This window comes from Nipponia nippon, unplaced genomic scaffold (assembly GCF_047370975.1).
Source record: "Nipponia nippon isolate SJK-2023a ecotype South Korea unplaced genomic scaffold, ASM4737097v1 scaffold_11, whole genome shotgun sequence".
Classification (NCBI taxonomy): domain Eukaryota; kingdom Metazoa; phylum Chordata; class Aves; order Pelecaniformes; family Threskiornithidae; genus Nipponia; species Nipponia nippon.
In genome coordinates this window covers 23807697-23829132 of record NW_028262302.1, presented here as the reverse complement: position 1 = coordinate 23829132, position 21436 = coordinate 23807697, and the positions used below count along the sequence as shown (strand labels likewise).

At 42.6% G+C, this 21436-nt stretch overlaps 1 protein-coding gene across 5 annotated transcripts in view; it reads left to right on the top strand.

Annotated features, from left to right (window-relative positions):
* SYNE2 (spectrin repeat containing nuclear envelope protein 2) overlaps positions 1–21436 on the top strand; it is a 200212-nt gene that overhangs the window by 98248 nt on the left and 80528 nt on the right. For 4 of the 5 annotated variants that reach the window (XM_087747934.1, XM_087747931.1, XM_087747929.1 and 1 more), the window contains 9 exons: positions 412–549; positions 2591–2776; positions 4244–4366; positions 6401–6583; positions 10419–10544; positions 12938–13132; positions 13723–13797; positions 15099–15218; positions 15880–15987. In XM_087747934.1, the coding sequence (XP_087604060.1) occupies positions 412–549; positions 2591–2776; positions 4244–4366; positions 6401–6583; positions 10419–10544; positions 12938–13132; positions 13723–13797; positions 15099–15218; positions 15880–15987 (1254 nt within the window). The remainder of the gene's footprint in view (positions 1–411; positions 550–2590; positions 2777–4243; positions 4367–6400; positions 6584–10418; positions 10545–12937; positions 13133–13722; positions 13798–15098; positions 15219–15879; positions 15988–21436) is intronic. The other variant, XM_087747933.1, reaches the window with a different exon arrangement.

Genomic DNA, 21436 nt, shown 5'->3' with positions numbered 1-21436 from the left:
AGCCTGCTGTAGGTGTGTTGGCTTATTGTAGCTAAGAGTTTCTGGAGTGGCATCAGCCGTGGTTGATGGGGGTTAGCGTTGGGAATTCATGCCCCTGGATGGGTGATGAGGTGGTTCTCTATGACTTCTAATGGGCTATCTGTTAAAGGAACATTGCCCTATAAATCACAACAATGCCCCCGTGAAATGTAAGCACATAAAAACCAAAATTACCTTTGATTAGAGGAGACGATAGCCTGAAATCATGAAACTGTTTCAGAAAAGTTATGATCCTTATTTCACCGTACTGATTTAACTGACCTTGATGAAAATGCATCCTGTTTTCTTTTAATCTTGTCTGTAGATGTGTTTATCCTGTACAGCGAATAGAAATGCATTTGTGCCTTTCTGAAAAATCCTGTCATTTCCTAGGCTGCCAACAAGATGGAAGAATATGATGAACTCTTGAAGAATGTGAAAGTTTGGATAGAAAACACCAACTGCTTGCTAAGAGCAGATGCTCAAAATGACTCTGCAAAAAGCTTACGCAAACATACTGACGACCTTCAGGTAAGTGTTAATGCAGATATATGGTCTTGTTAGAACTGGTTGCTCTGTACAGACACAATTTTGCATTCTTAAGTCTTACTGACATAAATTATTTACCATTTTCAATAAATCCTTTACGTGAAAAACAGTTATAGTTGACACTCATGAAATATAGATGGATACTTTTCAGTGTTGGACATATCTGTCTTGTGAAAGTGCTGAACTGTTGTACCTCTGTCTTCTAAAAATACAACATTGTCTTCTGTTACCTTACTGTGTGGCTATAATCAGTTTTTACTACCTGAATATGTATGGTTCTTTCTATATTGTGTGTATGTGATCCAAAAAGGATAAAGGGGTATTTTGATGTCTGTGTGTTACATGGAAACTTTGAAGTGAATTGTGATTTGGAAGGCAGTTCTCACTGTATTTTGAAGGTAATTCTGACTGGTAATTTAAAGAATCAAATGTTTGTAATATTGCAGGGAAGATCAGGGCCAGGCAAGTGCCAAGAGGATTTCTGGCAATTTCTTTTTTGAAATTTGAGTTTTCTATATGTCCACTCCTTGGCTTAGGCCAAGAGAGGAAGCTGGTGCTCTGAACATAGGTTTTTTTGTATTAAAACTAATAACAATGCTTTATAAGAAGTAGCTAACTGTTCCGGGCTGATATGTTACAGAGCACATAGCCACGATGGGGAGATTATGATTTCCGATCTCTGTGAACGTTTTTGTGACAAAACCTTACTGTCTCCTGTGTTTGTGGTTTGGAGTGTTTTATGTGTTGTGGGCTGGGAAACGAGTGGATTTGGAAATGCACCCAAGGCTTGCATTAGAGTTGAGACATTCATTCAGTCCTTTCCTTCAGTGGATCCCATACATTTCTTGCAACCCTCACTGTGCTTCATTGAGACATTCACTGTAATTAATCCAAAAGCTCATCCAGGTGGCTGCAGGAGTTGGGAAGAATCTTCCCATCATGCACAACTGGCCAGGTATTTTCTGGAGCATTCTGTTACATCTGGTGTCTGCAGGCTGGTGTTCAGAAAACCCTTTTCAGGTGTCTGGCGGACATGTCTTGTTCATGTACTTGGGGTCAGCCTGACCATGGCACAGGAGCTGGAGAGGAATCTTCTCCAGGATCTCATATTTTTCTTTTTTTGGGGTGGGACCGCTCTCTGAGTTTAAAATCTTCCTCTTCGTGCCTTTTGCCATGCTCATGTAGACTTATTTTATCTAACTGATTCCCTGTCCTGGTTTTAGCTGGGATAGAGTTAATTTTCTTCTTGGTAGCCAGTATCGTGCTGTATTTTGGGTTTAGGATGAGAACAATGTTGATAACACACTGATGCTTTGGTTCTTGCTAAGTAGTGCTAAGTTGTTGCTAAATAGTTGGTAAGTAGTGCTTACACAAGTCAAGGACTTTTCAGCTTCCCATGCTCTGCCCGGTGCACAAGAAGCTGGGAGGGGGCACAGCCAGGACAGCTGACCCCGACTGGCCAAAGGGCTACTCCATAGCACATGGCGTCATGCTCAGTATACAAGTTGGGAGAGTTGGCCGGGGGGCAGAGACCGCGGCTCAGGGACAGGCTGGGCATCGGTCGGCAGGTGGTGAGCAAGTATCACTTGCTTTGTATTACTATTGTATTATTACTATTACTATTACTATTACTATTACTACTGTTCTATTTCTATTTTACTTCAATTATTAAACTGTTCTTATCTCAACCCACGAGTTTTCCCCTTTTACCCTTCCGATTCTCTCCCCCATCCCACCGGTGGGGGAGTGAGCAAGCAGCGGTGTGGGGCTTAGTTGCTGGCTGGGGTTAAACCACGACATTCCCTTAAAATCATGGCATCAGTCTCTCAGTTTTTTGCCTGCAGGCTGCAGCAGTTTGGTTCCCTTAGGAGTGAAGTGTTCTAATCTGAACTAAGCTTTTGGGAATATATGCAATGGTCAGTGACATACAGGAAATTAAAGCTGATTCCTTCTGGTCCTAACCTCTGTGAAACTTTCATGTTCACCGTTGATGGATCAAACTAAGCTCTTATTTTGTTTCCAGATGGCTTTGGAAGACTCGGAGCAAAAGCAGAATCTTCTACACAATGTTTACTTGGAGCTGGAGGAGCTAACACCAGTCTTTGAAACAGACAGTGTAATGCAACAGCTAAATGAAATAGATGCTCAAGTAGCAACTTTACAGCATGAGATAGCAGAGATTCTTCCACAGATCCAGCATGCGGCTGATGTAAGTTTGGGTGACCTATATATATACAGCTTATATTACCTGCATAGAAAAAAGGTGTGCTGGTTTTGGTAGGTGTGGCAAGTGAGGAAATCAATTCCTTGGAAACAAACCATCAGAAAGTGTTTGGTATCTAATTAAGCTGTAAAGTTCAGGAGTATTGATGACACTCCTAGTTCAGGAGGAGAAATGCAGGGCTTGTTGACTGGCAAATTAAAAGGGCTTGCCTTGCTGGAGGGCTGGAGGGTAGGGCTCCTATTCAGAGACACCCGGACAGGCTGGAGAAATGGGCTGACAGAAACCTCATGAAGTTCAACAGAGGCAAATGTAAAGTCTTGCACCCAGGAGGGAATATATTCAAATACCGGTACAGGCTGGAGGCGAACCAGCTGGAAAGCAGCTTTGCTAAAAGTGTTTCTGGTGGACAAGACGTTGATCATGACACAGCAGCATGGCCTTACAACAAGAAGGCCAACAGCATCCTGGGCTGCCTGAGCAAGAGTGTAGCCAGGAGGTCCATGGGAGCGATCTTTCTTTTTGGCACCTGTGAGATCATACGTGGGTGCTCTGCTCAGTTTTAGATTTCCCATTGTAACACAGGCATAGACATATCTGGATTGAGTCCAGGAAGGCCACCAATGTGGTTGGGGGGCTGTAGGACAGGATGTAGGAGGAACGGCTGGGAAACCTGGGTCAGTTCAGCCTGGAGAAGAGACAGCTTGGGAGTAGGGGGGCGGGTATTACTGCCATCTACTGCTGCATAATGGGAGGCTATAGACAAGACAGAGCCAGACTCTTCTTGGGGTGTGCAGAGAAAAGATGAGCAGTAACAGACCCAAATTATAACAAAGGAAATTCCATCTACATGTAGGAAGGATTTTTTTTCAAGTGAGATTGGTCAAACACCAGATCAGGGGCCCAAAGAGGAGGTAAAATCCCCATCCCAGGAGATACCCAAATCTCAACAGGATCAGGCCCCAAACAACCTGCTCTGATGGGCACCGAGGCCTCCCGAGATTCCTTCCAACCTAATTTATTCTGTGACTCTGTCTCCATGAGAGTTCACAAGCAGCTGTACTGTATGTGGATCCATTTTCCATCTGACATAAAATTCTTCATATAGGAAGCTGCAACAGCGTAATTAGACCAGTTTCCTATGCTGATAACTATCACCGCTGGAAAAGTGTCCTGTCACTACTGGTAATTTATAATGTGACTTCTCCATGATATATCAATTCTGTATTCAGGGTTTAAAACAGACCAGGTGACCTTAGATATATAATTCCTCCAGAAGTTATGATTATACATAATATATAATAACTAGCCTTTTGATTGGTACCATCCATTAACATATCCTGCATATGCTGCACTTGTTTTTCAGTATTTCTTTTTAAATTAAGTGAAAGGCAGAAATGCAAGTTGCCTTTGGTATTTGTACTATCTACAGATTCTCTTGTTTTCAAAATCTAGGAACTGGATGCCATTGAATCTCATGTGAAGGTGTTTGAGAAGGAAGTTGCCAAAATGAAGACAATCCTGTCATCAGAAGATCTGTTAGAATTTTCTCCTAAAGACCAACTTAAACATGGACAGGTCTGTGAAAACTCCTATATAGGCTTTTTTCCCCTGTATATTTATGCATAAGTTAGCATAAATATGCTTTCATAAGCATAAGGCTGTTTTGTGACTGCAAACTACCATGAACAAATTTTTAGTATATGACTTTGAAATGTTAGTATCACACAAATTCTAACTCTCGGATCAAAGGTTGAAAGTATTATTTCAGTCATGATTTTGGCTACATGTTTCTACAGTAGCAAGTAGTGCAATCCAAGAGGAGCACATTGGTAGGGCAAAAACAGTTGGTGCAGAGGACCTGATACCTGTGTTGTATGTGTCTTGGGGGCTTACTTTGGACTGATCCTGTAGAACGGACATCCATTAGTGGCTGGTTGTCTTCAGAGGCTCTTCTGGAGAGTATCTTCTGCTTTACTTTCATTTGAAAAGAATCCAGTTTGTATGCTCCAAGACAACTGTGCAATGTAAACCCTAAGGTGAGGCTGTTGGGAGATCCCTTCAAGAAGCACAGTCATGGTTTGAATGAAAACATTTGAAATTAAAGCACTCTTGAGAACATGCCCATAAGGAACTTGAATATGTAACTTAAGCACACGTTGTCAGACATACCTGCCATATTTGAATGTCTTCATTTTTGGAAAGTTTATGGCCTGACTTTCAGAGACACTTGCTGCACATCACTCTACTTAGCATAAAACAGTAAGTAATCTGAAAGTCTGAAAATCAGGCCCTATTTTTTCAAAAATGGAGGCAAAATGTAGCAGATGTTTCTGCAAATGTAGGCTGGAATGACTTACCATAAAACCGTTTCATCATGCAGGGACTTCACTGCAAAGATACCTTGGCCAGACGATTTTCCTTTCTCTGCTTGAGTAAAGTAAAGCAAAGCATTATGGTATCTTTTCTTTTATACCACATGCAGTCCATGTTGTTAGCTGACTGAAAAGCAAAAAGCATGCGTTCAGTCTAGGGGAGGGATAAAAATGTCATCCTATCTCTCGTAGCTTTGTTATCCGGAGATCAATTTTGTAATAGCTACATTACATGGAAAAACTGAAGTAATATTTTTTCTGGAAAATAATGTTCACCTACTTCCTTATTTTAAATTGAAGCCTGGATATTACGCTAATACTAAAAAATTCCTGATAACGGGCTGCTTATGAATGAGAGAATAAGCGTCTCTATTCCAATTGGGGTCTTTTAAAATGAAATCTTCTTGAGAGGGAATTTAACAAAAGTGTTAGTAACTGAAAGGCCCATGAGGTGGTGTGTATTTATGTTTTTTTTCCTTCTGAAATTCCCACCTGAATGAGGTCTCAGTAGGATTTCATGTTTCTTTAGGAGAACCAAGAAGTTGTGAGTTGGCATTGCCATTCTGTCTTTCTTAAGTTGATCACCGAGTCTTCCGTAAAACATGTATTGTGCTATGAAACTGCACATTTCTGTTCATCCAAAAGTGATACAGGTGGTTGTAAACTGTGCATCCACTCGGGGTGTTTTGATATGAAATGCTGTCTTTGACAGGAAAGACAACTTCAGAGGTTTCTCCTGGCTTCCATCCTGGTTCATCATCTCAGCTACGTTGATAAGACTGTTTATAGGATGATCATAAAATGGCTGGCTTTAATATAGGACATTTCATGGCTGCTTTGCAGCACAAAAAAAGAAAAACCAGAGTTGGCTAGAGTGACATTAAAGGGTTTGCACCAGCTTTTTAAATGTCTTCGCTTCCAAAGATGCACGACTTTGAAATGACATGCTTAGTAAATAGTAACTAGTCTGAATGTGTCCCTTTTTCTGTCAGTGTGCAAACTTTATGTATGTATACGCAGAAAAAGCAGAACTGTAAATGTAAGTTATATCTTCCTCTTGCTTTAGAGAACCTCACCATGGATTTTCACTTATTTGTTGCAAGATTAAAATATTCTTCCTTCTTAAATGGGAAACTCACCAAAGAGAACTTTTGCACACCCTGACCACAGTATATATTTTCAGTGTTGATTTTTCCAACTCAGTATCACATCCATCATCTATCCTGTATCCTAATAGGTTATACTTGACCACGTTGGTACCATGCAGAAGACCGTTGTTCATATACAGTCCTTCAAAGAAGCACTTCAGCTACCAGTGGTGAAAATGCAACCTTTCTCAGTCTTCCAAAGAGCAAGACAACTCTTGAGAGAATTGAAGAAATTAGAAAAAATTACTAAGGAACAAAATGACCTACTAGAGGTAATTGGCTTGGTGGTTTGTTTGTTTTTTTTTTTACTGTCACCTAAACCACCTTTATTTTATAATAATTTTGATCACTAGACAATATTGTTTTTACAGGCATATAGTACACCTACTTTTTCTTCTGTATAATGGTTTGGGGATTTTTTTGTTCTGTTTTTTTCCTGTGTAATTTGATGCTACGACAAGGCACACTGGATAGTCATGAAATTAATTTCAGTTTTCCAATTCAGTCACAGCTGACAACATGTGTTTTACCATATTGTAGAAGAAATGAAGGCCCAAGTGTCTCATGACCCAGGTTTGCACAACTGATGATCGAAGTCCAGTGTTACATGCAGGTGCTCACATCTGCAATGTTCAAGGCCTTAAACGTGTCTTGAACATGGAAATTCTTTGTTGACAGCCATTAGATAGAAATTGCTGAAAATTAATAGCAGAAAGTCTTTTACTAAAGATGATCTTCGCAAATCAGTGAGCCAGGAAAGTGAGCATTTTCTGCCACTGTCGCTTGTTGGCCAGTCCAGCTTTGGAAACAGAAGTCATATAACAACACTGGTGTGACACTTGGCTGTAGGAGAAGGCACTGCCGGTGGGGTCAGCGAGCGTTAATTCATGGGCAGTATGAGTTATGAAACAGCTATGCTGGCTCCAAACCTGAAGCACCAACCTCTGCAGCACTTCACGGAGCGATGTGGCTGTACCAGCTCAGGAAGGTTTTAACTCGGGGATATCTGCATCACACCACAATGCCCGGCATAGATATACTTGGAGGCACTCTGGAGTTCGGTTACGCATGTTCCCACATCAGCAGAGATATGAAAATTCTCATGTGACCCATCCATTTCTTGGCAGGATGATAGCAGCACCTAGAAAAAATGACACAGTATCTTTGCTGCTTTGGTTTTCCAAACCTATTACAGTAAAGCAGAATGCTTCAGAACATCTAACTTCTTACTGGGTATTTCGGAGGCCAGGGAGACACAAGTGGCAGCTAAAATGTGAACATCCGTCTTTGATTTTCAGTTTGTGAAATTAAGAGCACCACACCAAGGGAAAACTCAAACATGCTACATGACTAATGCACGCTTGGAGTTTGGAAAAAAGCAATGACTGTGAGATCTGTATGATCCCTGCAGCCTTTTTTTTTTTTTTTTTTTAGTCCATACAATTTCTTATGTCTGAAAAATGGATGTGGTAAAATGTACCTTTTCCAGAGAGTTACCAGATCAAATACTCAAGAATTTTCAAAACACTTTGAAACCATCAGAAACAGAGTGCTTTGCAATTTTAAAGTGTTAACATGAGACTTCTAACTGGTTTATGTGGAGCATTAGGTCAAGGTTTAGATTTTCCTACTTTTTGAAAGAGCTGTAGCCTTTTTTACTCAGCATTTGCCTTTATCTTATAGGCATCCAACAATCTGTAGCTGAGTGAAATTTCTTTGTGAGAAAACAGATTGGAAAAATTGCGATTCTTGGCAGCTAGGATATCAAACTGTGCAAAAAAGATTTTCCAGTCTTGTTGAATGGGTTGAAAGCAGCAGTACTACAGTACAAGTCTAGCACCAGCTAAGACATAACAAAGGATAAAGCTGGTAAAGGATGACATTTTGCCTGCTGCATTAGAAAGGCAGTAAGTATCCTGATAGAGAGGAAAGCAAATGTGAGGCAAGCTTCCTGTACAAATATATACATAGTTATTTTTTTCCTGAGGATTAGTTTTGAAATTTTAGTGTTCGGATGCGTTTGCCCATATTTTGCTATCAATGATGCAATAGGCTATTGCACTAGCAACTTTTGTATAATTAAGTTTCAGTGTAACATTTGAAAAAGTATAACAGAAACAAAACCTGTAATAGGTAGTATAAATGCATTGGGGCAAGATTTCAGGTGATTTATATCTGTGTTGAATGTTTCCCTCTGTTTTTTATTATGGCCTGTCATGTACCACACCTATCACTACCTAAATAACGTCATCAGGAAGAGGAGCTGGAAGCCACAGCTGCTTCTACTGGTTTTCTGTGCAAGAGAGTGGCAGTATTTGCATATTTGATGATTTACTGTGCTCATTTTTAGTAAGCTCTTCCATAACAAATACAACGCCTGTCTGCACGTAAGCTGTGGCAGGTGGGCCCTTTCCATGGGTAGGTCTTCTAGTATTACAATATGAAAAGTAAAAAGCAAACGTTAAGCAGGAAATAACTCAAAAGGGAGGCAACACTTCTAGGAAGAGACTCAGTCCCACATAATTTATATTGTATTAGGAAAAGGATAAAATAAGATCTTTTGCCTCTCAGTGGAAGGCAGGGAATTTTAGATGAGGTATCTTCAGGTAAGTGGCTATATTCACATATTGGCCTGTGACAGAAGACATTGGAGTCTCTATACAGAGTATTCATATTCTTTAGTTAGTCAAGGAAACTTCAGGTAGTACACATTTTACCTATTACTAAACAGTCCTGTTCATGTGGAAGTGAAGGTATGGGTAAGAGAATCTCTCTTGTAGAAGGACTTTTAGTTTCCGATTAAAACTGAGCAGGAGAAGACCTACTCTTTTTTACCTCCTCTGATTCTTTAGCTATGGCATTAAGACTAAAGTTCACAATTAAATATCTTCCTCTCCAATCTGGCTTTTTTTTTAAGTGGGGAAAATAGTTTTTTCTTCCTTTTAAAACCTGTAAGTAAAAAAAAACAACCAACCAACCAACCATTTAGAACCTTATTAATTTGTGGTTTACTGAGAAGGAGTGCTACTGCGAGAAAGTGACTGAAGAAACGGCACTGTTACTGTTCAGAGCAGGAGAGACTCTTTGCTCTGAAAGGCAGAGTCTGTGCACGCTTTGCAGAGAGATTGTTCAACCTGTCAGGCTGTTCGGGTGCTGCTGTCAGCAGAGTAAGTTCAAGCCTGTTGACGGTAGGCTGCATTTTCTTCATTACGTTTTGCAGACACCTGAGGAATAGTCCTTAGATATTCTTTGGTTCTCAGACCACGGGTTGGAAAGCACAGAGCCACCAAATGTTCTGCAAATAAAATGTTTTCACAAAATATTCTGATTTGTAGATGTAACAATTTCTTAATGACCTGAGACATTGTGACAGGCTGTGGCTGACAAACATGAACAATGTGTGTGGGGAGATTGCCGATTTCTGCACGAACAGTAAAGCATGGGGGGTTGATGAGATTTTTCTGTCACTGTCAAATGAGTAAAAAGGGAATTTGGCTGCTTATAACATAATATGTTTTCATTTAAGTCATGTGAGAAGAGGAAGCTTAAACAAAGTGGAAATACTTACCATTTTTATAGGAAGTATTCAAATTGTCAGATACTGTGGTTGGCTTATCCTCTGAGCTGCAGTCTCTGCCTGGTGTACAGCACAGTTCATTTTCGGTCAGTGCAGAACTAGCTGGCAGTAAAGACCTGAGCACCAGTAAAAACCAGGTAGGCTTTCTAACGTGACGTGAAATCCTATAATTTCTCTTTTTTTTTTTTTTTTTTTCAGCCTGTTTTAAATTGTAGTGAATGTGATTAAATATGCTCCATTTGTATTTTATAGCCAAATTCATAGCTCTGCTCTTGAGTAAGCAAAGATGTGCTCCTAGGCAGAATACCCCACCATACTTTGACTTATGAATAGAGCAGTTTGTTTGTCTTTAGCAAGTGAATAATAAACTTTGTGAGGACAGGGTGGTGCAAAGTTAGCCGAACAAACAGTTTCTTTTACATGTAACTACAGATGCAAAGAAGGCTTCAGTACAAGTTTGTTGCATTACTGACTAGTTTGTTTCTGTACTAGTTAATTCAAAATGATTTATGAGAATTACTATTTCACAGGAAGCTGTAAAGAAAACAGAAGAATGTGAGCAAGAAATTGAAAAGTTGAAACAATTCTTAAAGAACCACTTGGTTGAAGTATCACATGAAGATCAACCACTGGCTCAGAAGACTCATTGTCCAGAGGTGGGTTTCATTGTTTTCTCTCTCTTGTCTGATATTTGTCCTGACTGACACTAATCATGACGACGCAGAGCACTGAGAAATGTCAGTGTGCTTCCCCTCCCCACCACATTCAAGCAGGCATTGAATGCCATGGTGTGACTACGCATACGTAAGCTGATATATACAAAGAGATATTACAATTAATATTAGTTTGCAAGTTGGGTGTATCTTTTATAATATAATCCTTATTGACATTGATGTATCATTTGTACCTATATCAACTTCTAAGGAAAATTTAGAGTGCTGTTTTCATGACAGCTGACAGCCGTTTCGGAGAACAATATGCAGCACTGAGCTTGCCTATGCTCAACATCCTGCTAGTGGTGCTGAGGCAGCAGCTTGGGATAGTGCATAAGAAGAGAACTGAGTCCATTTCTGATCACTGACCGTGCGAGGGTGCTGTTGGTGATTCTGGTTAGGGTTAGATTCTTTAGACGCCTTTCCTTGTCCTCACTGCCACACTGTGTTTTCATCAACTGATAAACATGTGTTGCTTTTCTCCCTGCAGTCGGCTGCTTTCTGTAATGCATTAATTGATTATTTAAAGCAAAAATAGGATGTGTTTTAAGGACAGCACTGCAGAAGTCAGGAAATGACTAATTAAGTGTAATAACTATTTATAATGCCTCTGAAATGTTCAGCTTTTTGCAGTCAGTCACAATAAAGTTAATACACATACATTGTACTTGCCTAATAACTATAATCACTCGGTAGGCTCCTAAGTACATAGCTGCTATGCTTTCAGGTGGTTGGATGTTGGAGGCTTGATGCTAGTACCAGGTGTGACTCATTTCCTGATTCTTACTTGTTTTTGTCTTCGAGTGTAGGACTTTCTGTTTAATAGCTCTTGTTTTAGAAGAAAACCTGTTTCACAACTGTAGCATTTCATGAATAGAAGTGGGCAATGGAACTGCCCATCTTTTTGAGGGGCTTCAGATGACAAAGTGATGTTAATAAAGATTTGGTTTCTCAGGAGGTTTTTGGCTAGTTGCAAAGCCATAGCTGGTAAATGTATGCTGTAAAGTCTCCTCCTGCAGGGAAACAAATAGAAATACTGTTCTTAGTGGACATTTATAAAAATCTGCTAAAGTATCATGGATGGCTGTTTCTTCATTCTAAGGACTTTTTCTTGCCTCTACCTTTGGAAGATTTTACCCTGTGTTTTTGAGTGTACAAAAAGGAAAAACATCCTTGTCTGAGCAGAATTCCCATGTCCTTTGAAAATTTGCTGGGGTTCCTGTCTCCACCTTCCCTGTCATGCAGCCACACTAGTGGTATTAACAGAAGAACCCGTAGTAGAGACAGAACCAGCAGTCTTACTGCTTTCATCTGTCACAGATTATTACTTGCGTAGCATTATTCACACCATGATAGAGCATGGTGTGGAATCAATGCTGTTCTTATTTCAAGCCTAGCATCAAAGCTTCCTCTGATGGACTAAGCCCAGCGTGCAGTGGAATATTTAGCCGTGTTTCCATTTTCTGAGCAAGCAACAATGCTTCAAAGAGCTTTCGCACTTTCAGTAATGAAGGGAGTAGGGCATTTTATTCATTGCCCTGTCTTACTCTGTTATTTGTTGTGCTTTCTTTGCTCACCTGGAGACTGGGTGGTAAGGAAAGGCCCTGGTAGAAAGCTCTAAGGGCAGAACACCGGCTAGAGCAATAGTCATGGCCAAGGAGGAGACCAAGACAGATTTATTTCCCCCTTTGTTAGTGCAGAGTTACTTGGATTATTGTTTAATCCCTGCAAAACATTAAATATTTTCCTTGTACTTTGTTGGGCACCGTTGCTCCCAGTATCACATTCAAAGACACAGGATAGTTTTGGCCCTAGCCATGTCACTAAAACCTCCCAAATGGCTTGTTGCCTTCTTTTAGACCAGCTTCAGCACAGATGACTCAGCCCTGAGCTACCCTTATTGCTGTCTTTGCCCTCATCAAGGCTATCCCAAGTGTTTTGTGTCAGGTTTCCAGAAGGTAGTTGGAAGTAACATCACCTGCGCTGACACACAGAGTAATGTAACCCAGCTGCATTCCTGCTGTCCTGAAGCAAACTCGTATTCCCATGGCTATGCAGGACCTAGTTAGAATTAATTATCCAGCCTTTCACATTTCCTTCCAGACTACCAACTTCTGCATTACAGATGGCAAGTGCTGTCCTGAGCTGAATCTGTTGTTGCTGTTTTGCATGTATCTGGACAGCTCCTGCAGTGACAATGGGGAACTGTCCCGATGCCCTGAAAAAGGAAAAAGGGGAAATAGTCCCAGTAAGATGCATCACTGGTATCATCTGTTACGTTACTGTTTGGTTAAAAGTAAGAAAAATGGATGCGTACAGATGTTGTTGCTCCTTAGGGAGAAATGGAAGCTGTAAAAGAAGAAATCATAAAGCTGTGCCAACGAAAGGAAGATATCCTTACCAGGACAAAGAATTCAATGTCTGAGCTTCACCAGCGCCTACAGCAAGAAGTGCCTGAATCAGGAGATGAACCCACAGCCTCTGTATTAGCACAAAGTGACTTGATTGAGACTGATGTTTCTGGTCAGCAGGTAAGTGGAGCAGCATGTTGTGATCACTTACCCGAGAGCCAAAGAGGAAGGTAAATAACCCTTCTTCCTCCAGGAGGAGTGGCATGTGAGAGAGGAGCACCCCTGCAGCTGTGAATCAATACTACTTCTCCTCCCCTTTGTGCTTCCGAATGGTCCCAGAAGGACTAAGTATGATGATGCATGTCTAGGAGAAGATGGGAGAGAGGTGTGCCTCTGGTTATTTTTTAGCATGAGCAGATCCAACATGAAGTTTGCATCAAGCAATCAAAGCAAAATGCTCAACGTGTAGTTCTGTTGATAATCAGTTGTTCTGGGATTTTTGGTAATTGTTTTCATGGAACAAAATGAAATTTCTCCCAATTATAGCTGTGATATTGAAACATTTACAGCATAGAGAAAAGTCCCAATTTTCAGAGGTGCTTAGTACCTGCAGCTTTCAATTACTTTAATGCAGGGTGGCAGATGTTCAGTGCTTCTCCAAAAGCAGACCCCAAGTGGTAACTTTCTTTTGGTTTGCAGGCAGAAGAGAAAAGGTTTTTACTGTTCTTGTCATGAATAATTGGGCTGTCTCTTTGTGTGTATTTTTGTAGTTGAAAAAAAGAGGAATGATGTTTCTTCTGCCTTCCTTAGATGAAGAATCAGAAGACTGTTCTTTCCACAGCAAGGCGAGTTCAGTATATATCTTATATATACAGCTGTATATGTAAGATACAAGATTTTGGTACAGGACAAATTATGAAAAATGTGTAAATCCGAAATACTTCAGAACAAATTCAAATATCTGTTATCGCTCCAGGATACTAAGAAATTGCACTCGAGCCAGCCTACCAATATTAGAATGCCAGTATTACACAGCACCTCGTTCTGTGATGTGTGATCCTGCTTTTGGTGGGATTGTTTATACAGTAATACCCCCTTTATGGAAGTGTTAGTGGCAAAATATGGGCCTAAATACCAATGTTTATATGTGGGAGTGGGGTTCAGACGGAATTAGACAGTCTGAAGTGCTAAAACTTAAAAGAAACAACCAAAATTATTTGTATGTATGAGCTTAAGAAAAAAAGGGCCTGATCAGACTATTGGGAATGAAGTTAAGATAGGAGAGATTTCTGGGAGAATGAGAGAAACTGGGAAACACTGCTCAACAGGTTGCTCTGAATCTGGGGAGTCTGAATGCCCAGGTGAACTGCAGAGAAGCAAAGCTGGGAGTAAAGTTTCATGATAAAGTTAATAGCTTTCGGAAAAAGAAAAAAAAAATCCATTAAATTTTCTGCACATTTCCCTGCACCCTAGGGACTAAACAAGATGTATTCGAATGAAATCAGGAACGTGCAGAAGTGCTGGTGAGCTTGTAGCCTAGCTACCTGCTTGCACAGCAGTTCACAGACTGCCTAGGCTGGTAGGGACCAGCTACTGTCATCTGCATCTCCTGGGAGGGGCTGTGGCCTCAGCCAAGTTTTGAAGAATCTCCATTTCTCTGAAGTCCTCGCTGTGGATATTAATTAGCCCTTTTGCTACGTCCTTGCAACAAGAATCAAAAGGAAATGTGGCAAAGGGGTGACAGAGTATTGGAGGGGTTGCTTTAGGCTAGGCAAGGAGGAAACTCCATGGCTAGACAGTGTGACCTTCATTGGTGCAGTTTTCTTTACCTACAGGACTTTTTAGGGGACAGGACAGGAGAAAGTGTTTCTTGTTGGTTTTTAAATTTTTTTTAAATAGTGTGAAAAAAGTGAGGATACTCTGAGGTCTCTAGAGAAAACCATCAGTGTCATCCAGCTGCCATTCCTCTTGCAGCAGAGCTATAGAGCAAGGGAAGAGGTGGGATTTGGGAAACACAATAAAGATAGATAAACAAGGCAGAAATAGAGCAAAGTGTTACTAAAGGTTTGCAGTAATTTACATTGCCTGAAGGAATATCTGAGCTTCTTGTTCATGGGCTAATGCTGAGCTGTTACTACTTTCAAAGGGAAGTACAGCCACAGAGAAAGATGCAAGCTTTTGGCCTTCAGAAAGAGATGATGAAAGGCACAAGGAAGACAGTGCAACCTCCTGGTCTTCTGGTACCTTGTCGGATGGCATCGCTCAGGTAATGCACTCAGGTTTATCTCCGCGGGGATGGGAACTCATCTTTGTGGAAAAGATCTGCACAGTCCTAGGTATTGCTGAAGTCTGCAAAGCAAGAGAACTGTAGAAATGTAGGACATGATGGCCTTATTCAGATCCTCCATCTTCCATATCACACTAAATCTTGCCATTTAAAATCTCCTTTTCTGTTGCGCATATTGGTTGGCCTCAATGACCTTAAGGGTCTTTTCCAACCTAAATGATTCTATGATTCTATATTAATTTCTTCTAGCCTGAAAAAACCCTCAAAGATAGAAACGCACATTTGGTAGCAGCAATTTATTTCACTAATTCCTGGAAAGGCTGTAAAATGTGCGTTTTGTTGGGGGATGATTTGTGGAAGACGTTCTCTTTGTACATGAGAAGATCAGCATCTAAGACACTCAATCAGCTACAATTTTGGTGGCGTACTGCTCTGTTCTTCATGGTGTCTCGCTAATGTTGTGATAGCTGCAGTTGCCCATTTCTGTACATCAATGTCACACGCATAAGAGAACTTCTCTCTATGAATACTCTTGGGCCAGGACCACTATAGGTTGAGTGGCTGCTGCCCTTCGAGGCTTCTCTAGCACAACAAGGCAATAACGATACAAATACTTCCACTGTTGCCTCTCTCTCTACAGGATGCTGATGAAACAATGCAATCGCACAGTAAACATGGTGAGGAAACATCTATGCAAACTTTGCAGAGCACTGAAGGCCCTGGCACAGGTGATGGCAGTCAGGCTATGGTGAGTTTGAAGGCCTGAAGAAGGCTGAACAAGATGATCTTCTGAACTTGTTGTATAACCTACCTAGTGGGCAGAAGCCCTGTTTCATTATGGTTATGCTACTGGAATTTGTTGTGGTATTTATGATATGGTAGAATACCTACAACCCTTTGTGGGCCTCTTCATATTTCTGCTTTGGGTGATAATAAATACATTTTGATTTGTTTGTTGAAAATGCAATTTACTAGGGAACAAAATGGAGTATTTTCAGGAAGTAAGGTGCTGGCATTCATACAGGCATGAACGGAAGGATTCAAGTGATGTAAACATACATCAACTATGGGATTTTTAAGTGGCAGTTAAGGGAGAAAAGAAGATCAACACTCCTATATGTTGCTGCTTTGTGGAAGGCATGCACAGGCTAAGGGAGGAGTGGGCAGCAGCCTATAGGCTATATACAAAATAGCATATGGAGACAGACATGAATGCTTCAGGAAGCCCAGGGGCCTCAGACTAGTCACAGAGCACCTCAGCTCTTCATGGGTTTTGAGCGTGGAAGAAGACAGAATCCATCATTACCTGGGGCAGGAGCAGGCCCTCAGGTCACTTTGTTTGCCGCTCCCCCTGACTCCTTCCATCATGCTTTAACCTTTAACTTAATAGTTAAAAAACCATAGCAAACTATTAAAACCCAGCCAGCAGCACAATATATCTGTATTGGTATTAAAGAAATAGCCTCTTGTGAGTGTATTATATATGATGTAATTGTATGTGTGATCTCTCTGTGTTTTTTCTCTCTGCCACCCTGTGATGCTGTTGATTTCTGCATGTGCAGGACGTGTCTAAGCTCCCTTCGCAGCTGCAGATGCCCTGCAGTACCCAAGCACAGCGAGCAGTGCAGCTGAGCTTGCACTGTTTGTCTGTATTAGGCTGAGCTGAGCCCCTGGCTGCACTGAGTGAATCTCCATAGAGGATAATGGGATTTTAGACACCTGTATTCAACCTCCAGCTGAACATTTTGGGTTTCCAGGAGCCTTACAAGACAACATACGCCCTCCTGGCACCTCTGTGTGCCACCACTGTGTTTTGTCAGCGTCTTGCCTTCAGGGGCACCCAAAGCCTGTCGGACCCAGCAATACAAAAGTTCGGTGGAGCGGTTTCTTGAGCCGGACACGGTGGCTCTGTGGTCTGTGGAGAGAGTGCTGTCAGGCTGTGAGCCAGGGTCCTTTCTGCTCAAGCAGGCAGGTTTTTTACAGAAGGCCTCCTTTCTGAAACCATACCAGACAGCTTTTTTGCTGCAACATCTTTTCCACTTCAAAGTTTTGCTACACTGTGACATTTCCATATGCTACACAACTCCCTGTAGGGAGTGATTTTTTTTTTTTACTTTTTTTGTTTTGTTAAATGATTTATTTACAAGATCAACTACTATTTAGAGACAGGAAGACATTTATATTTATAAACGGTAAATCTATTTGTTTTCCCTAGAGATGTGTGTATGTGTAGAGATTTATGAAGTCGATTATATTTATGTTCTTCATTTAGAGCTTAACTGCATGCTAAAATTAAATAATTCCTACTATCGTAGTGATTGCTAAATCATACCATTTCCTCCCTCTGGCATGTTGTCCCTACCATGCAAACATACCTGCTTCCAAATTCAGTCATAGCATCCTAAAACACAATTTAGGATTCAGAAAAACATTTGAATTATTGGATGAGGAAGAAAAGATGGGTTATAGTTGTAGGTGACTCCCTTCTGAGGGGAACAGATGGTCCGATATGCTGGACAGACCCTCCTCTTAGGGAAACCTGCTGCCTCCCTGGGGCTCGGGTTAAGGACATCACTAGGAAACTTCCTAGCCTGGTACAGCCCTCAGACTAGTACCCATTATTGCTCTTCCATGTGGGTGGTGATGAAGCCGTAACATGTAGTCCAGGGGCAATCAGGCTTCAGGGCCTTGGAACAGTTGCTAAGGGAATCTGGAGCACAGGTAATTTTTTCTTCTATCCTTCCAGTTGCAGGCAGCAACATTGGAAGAAACAGATGGACCCAGCCTATAAATACGTGGCTCCATGGCTGATGTCACTGCCACAATGTTGGGTTTTTCAATAAAACGATTTTGGGTTTTTCAATAGTGGGATGGTCTACACGGGACCAGGTGTGCTGGTGTCGGATGGGATTCACCTTTCTCAAAGCAGGAAGAGGGTCTTTGCTCATGAGCTAGCGGGGCTCATTGACAGAGCTTTAAACTAGACTTGAAGGGGGAGGGGGTTGATATCAGGCTTGCATGTGACAAGCTGTGGGATGACATGCCCAGGTTAGAGGAATGGGGTGCTAGCGAGGGCCCTCAGCCTGTTGCTCTGAGATGTGATGGGTACCCTGGAGCACACTTGAAGTCTTACGTAGATGACCCAGGGGCTCCTGAGGTAATAGGATCCAACAGGGAAACACTGATGAAATACCTCAAAGGAATTAAGGGGTGTTCCTCTAAGAAGGTGACACAACCAACAGCCCAGCTGAAGTGCCTCTACACCAATGCACGCAGCATGGGCAACAAACAGGAGGAGTCGGAAGCCACTGTGCTGCTAGAAAGCTATGACCTAGTTGCCATTACTGAAACTTAGTGGGACAAATCCCATGACTGGAGCATGGCTAGGAATGACTACAGACTGTTCAGAAGGGACAGGTGAGGAAGGAGGGGTAGAGGGGTTGTCCTCTACATCAAGGAATGGATAGATTGTGAAGAGCTGTCTCTGAAGAATAGCCACGGGCAGGTTGAAAGCTTGTGGGTAAGAATTAGAGACCGAGGCAATAAAGGGAACCTTGTGGTTGGTATCTACTACAGGCCGCCTGATCAAGGGGAGCCTATTGACAAAGCCTTCTTACTCCAGCTGCAGGAGGCATCATGCTCACAGGCTCTCCTCCTGCTGGCGGACTTCAACCATCCTGACATCTGCTGGAAAAGTAGCATGGTGAGCTGTAGGCAATCCAGGAGACTCCTGGAATGCATTGAGGATAACTTCTTAAACCAGGTACTAGACAGCCCTACCAGAGGGGCTGCGGTACTGGACCTGATGGTCACCAACACAAGTGAGCTAATCAGCGACGTCAAGATTGGAGGCAGCCTGGGCTACAGTGATCATGCACTGGTGGAATTTGCAGTCCTGAGGGATATGGGTCAGGCAAAGAGTAAAGTCAGGACCCTGAATTTTAGGAAGGCAAACTTCCAGGTGTTCGAGTTAGTCAATAGGACCCCCTGGGAAACTGCCCTCAGGGACAAGGGAGCAGAGCAGAGCTGGCAGGCCTTTAAGGATGCTTTCCATAGAGTGCAAGAGCTCTTGATCCCCAGGTGTAAGAAATCAGGAAAGGAAGGCAAGAGACCAGTATGGCTGAATCAAGACCTGCTGATCAAACTAAAGGACAAGAAGGAAATGCACAGGCAGTGGAAGCAGGGACAGGTATCCTAGAAAGAGCATAGGGACGCTGCCCAGTTGTGTAGGGATGGGGTCAGGAAGGCCAAGGCATGGCTGGAGCTGAACTTGGCAAGGGGTGCAAAGAATAATAAAAAGGGCTTCTATAGGTGTATCAGCCAGAAAAGGAAGGTCAAAGAAAGTGTAGCCCCCCTGATGAACACAACTGGCAAACTGGTAACAACGGACAAAGAGAAGGCTGATGTACTCAACAACGTTTTTGTCTCAGTCTCCACTGGCAACCTCTCTTCCCACATATCTTGAGTGGACGGACCGCAAGGCAGGGACTGGGGGGAACAAAGTCCTTCCCACTGTAAGAGAAGATCAGGTTCATGACCACCTGAGGAACCCGAACGTACATAAGTCTATGGGACCTGACAAGATGCATCGCAGAGTCCTGAGGGAATTGGCTGATGTAGTTGCCAAGCCACTCTCCGTGATATTTGAAAAGTCATGGCAGTCAGGTGAAGTCCCTGGGAACTGGAAAAAGGGAAATATTGCACCCATTTTTGAAAAGGGTAAAAAGCATGACTGTGGGAACTACCGACATGTCAGCCTCACCTCTGTGCCTGGGAAGATCATGGAACGGATCCTCCTAGAAGCTGTGCTAAGGCACGTGGAGGACAGGGAGGTGATTCAAGACAGCCAGCATGGCTTCACCAAGGGCAAGTCTTGCCTGACCAACCTAGTGGCCTTCTATGATGGAGTGACTACACCAGTGGACAAGGGAAAAGCTACAGATGTCATCTATCTGGACTTCCATAAGGCTCCCCACAACATCCGTATCTCAAAATTGGAGAGATATGGATTTGATGGATGGGCTGTTTGGTAGATGAGGAATTGGTTGGATGGCCACATCCAGAGGGTAGTGGTCAATGGCTCGATGTCCAGATGGAGATCAGTGACAAGTGGTGTCCCTCAGGGGTCCGTATTGGGACCAGTACTGTTTAATATCTTCATCAATGACATAGTGGGATTGCATGCACCCTCAGCAAGTTTGCAGAGAGCACCAAGCTGAGTGGTGCAGCTGACACACCTGAGGAACAGGATGCCATCCGGAGGGACGTAGACAAGCTCAAGAAGTCGGCCCATGTGAACCTCATGAGATATAACAAGGCCAAGTGCAAGATCCGGCACTTGGGTCAGGGCAACCCCTGGTATCAGTACAGACTGGGGGATGAAGGGATTGAGAGCAACCCTGAGGAGAAGGACTTGGGAGTACTGGTGGATGAAAAACTGGATGTCAGCCGGCAATGTGCACTCAGCCCAGAAAGCCAACCGTATCCTGGGCTGCATCAAAAGAAGCATAGCCAGCAGGGCGAGGGAGGTGATTCTGCCCCTCTACTCTGGTCTGGTGAGACCTCACCTGGAGTCCTGTGTCCAGCTCTGGGGTCCTCAGCACAGGAAAGACATGGACCTGTTGGAGTGGGTCCAGAGGAGGGCCACAAAAATGATCAGAGGGGTGGAACTCCCCTGCTATGAGGAAAAGCTGAGAGAGTTGGGGTTGTTCAGCCTGGAGAAGAGAAGGCTGCGGGGAGACCTTATAGCAGCCTTTCAGTACTTCAAGGGGGCTTATAGAAAAGATGGGGACAGACTTTTTAGTAGGGCCTGTTGTGATAGGACAAGGGGTAATGGTTTTAAACTAAAGGAGGGTAGACTTAGACTGAACACAAGGAAGAAAATTTTACGATGAGGGTGGTGAAACACTGGCACAGGTTGCCCAGAGAGGTGGTAGATGCCCCATCCCTGGAAACATTCAAGGTCAGGCTGCTCTCAGGGCTCTGAGCAACCTGATCTAGTTAACGATGTCCCTGCTCACTGCAGGGGGGTTGGACCAGGTGACCTTTAAAGGTCCATTCCACCCCAAACCATTCTATGATTCTGTGATTCTGTTTGTCAGTGGAGTGATGGTAACAGCCCACTCCACGGTGCTTCCATGGCACCTCCGTGGTCTCAGTCTTGGCAAACAAAAGCATTGTGTGCATGAACACCTGTG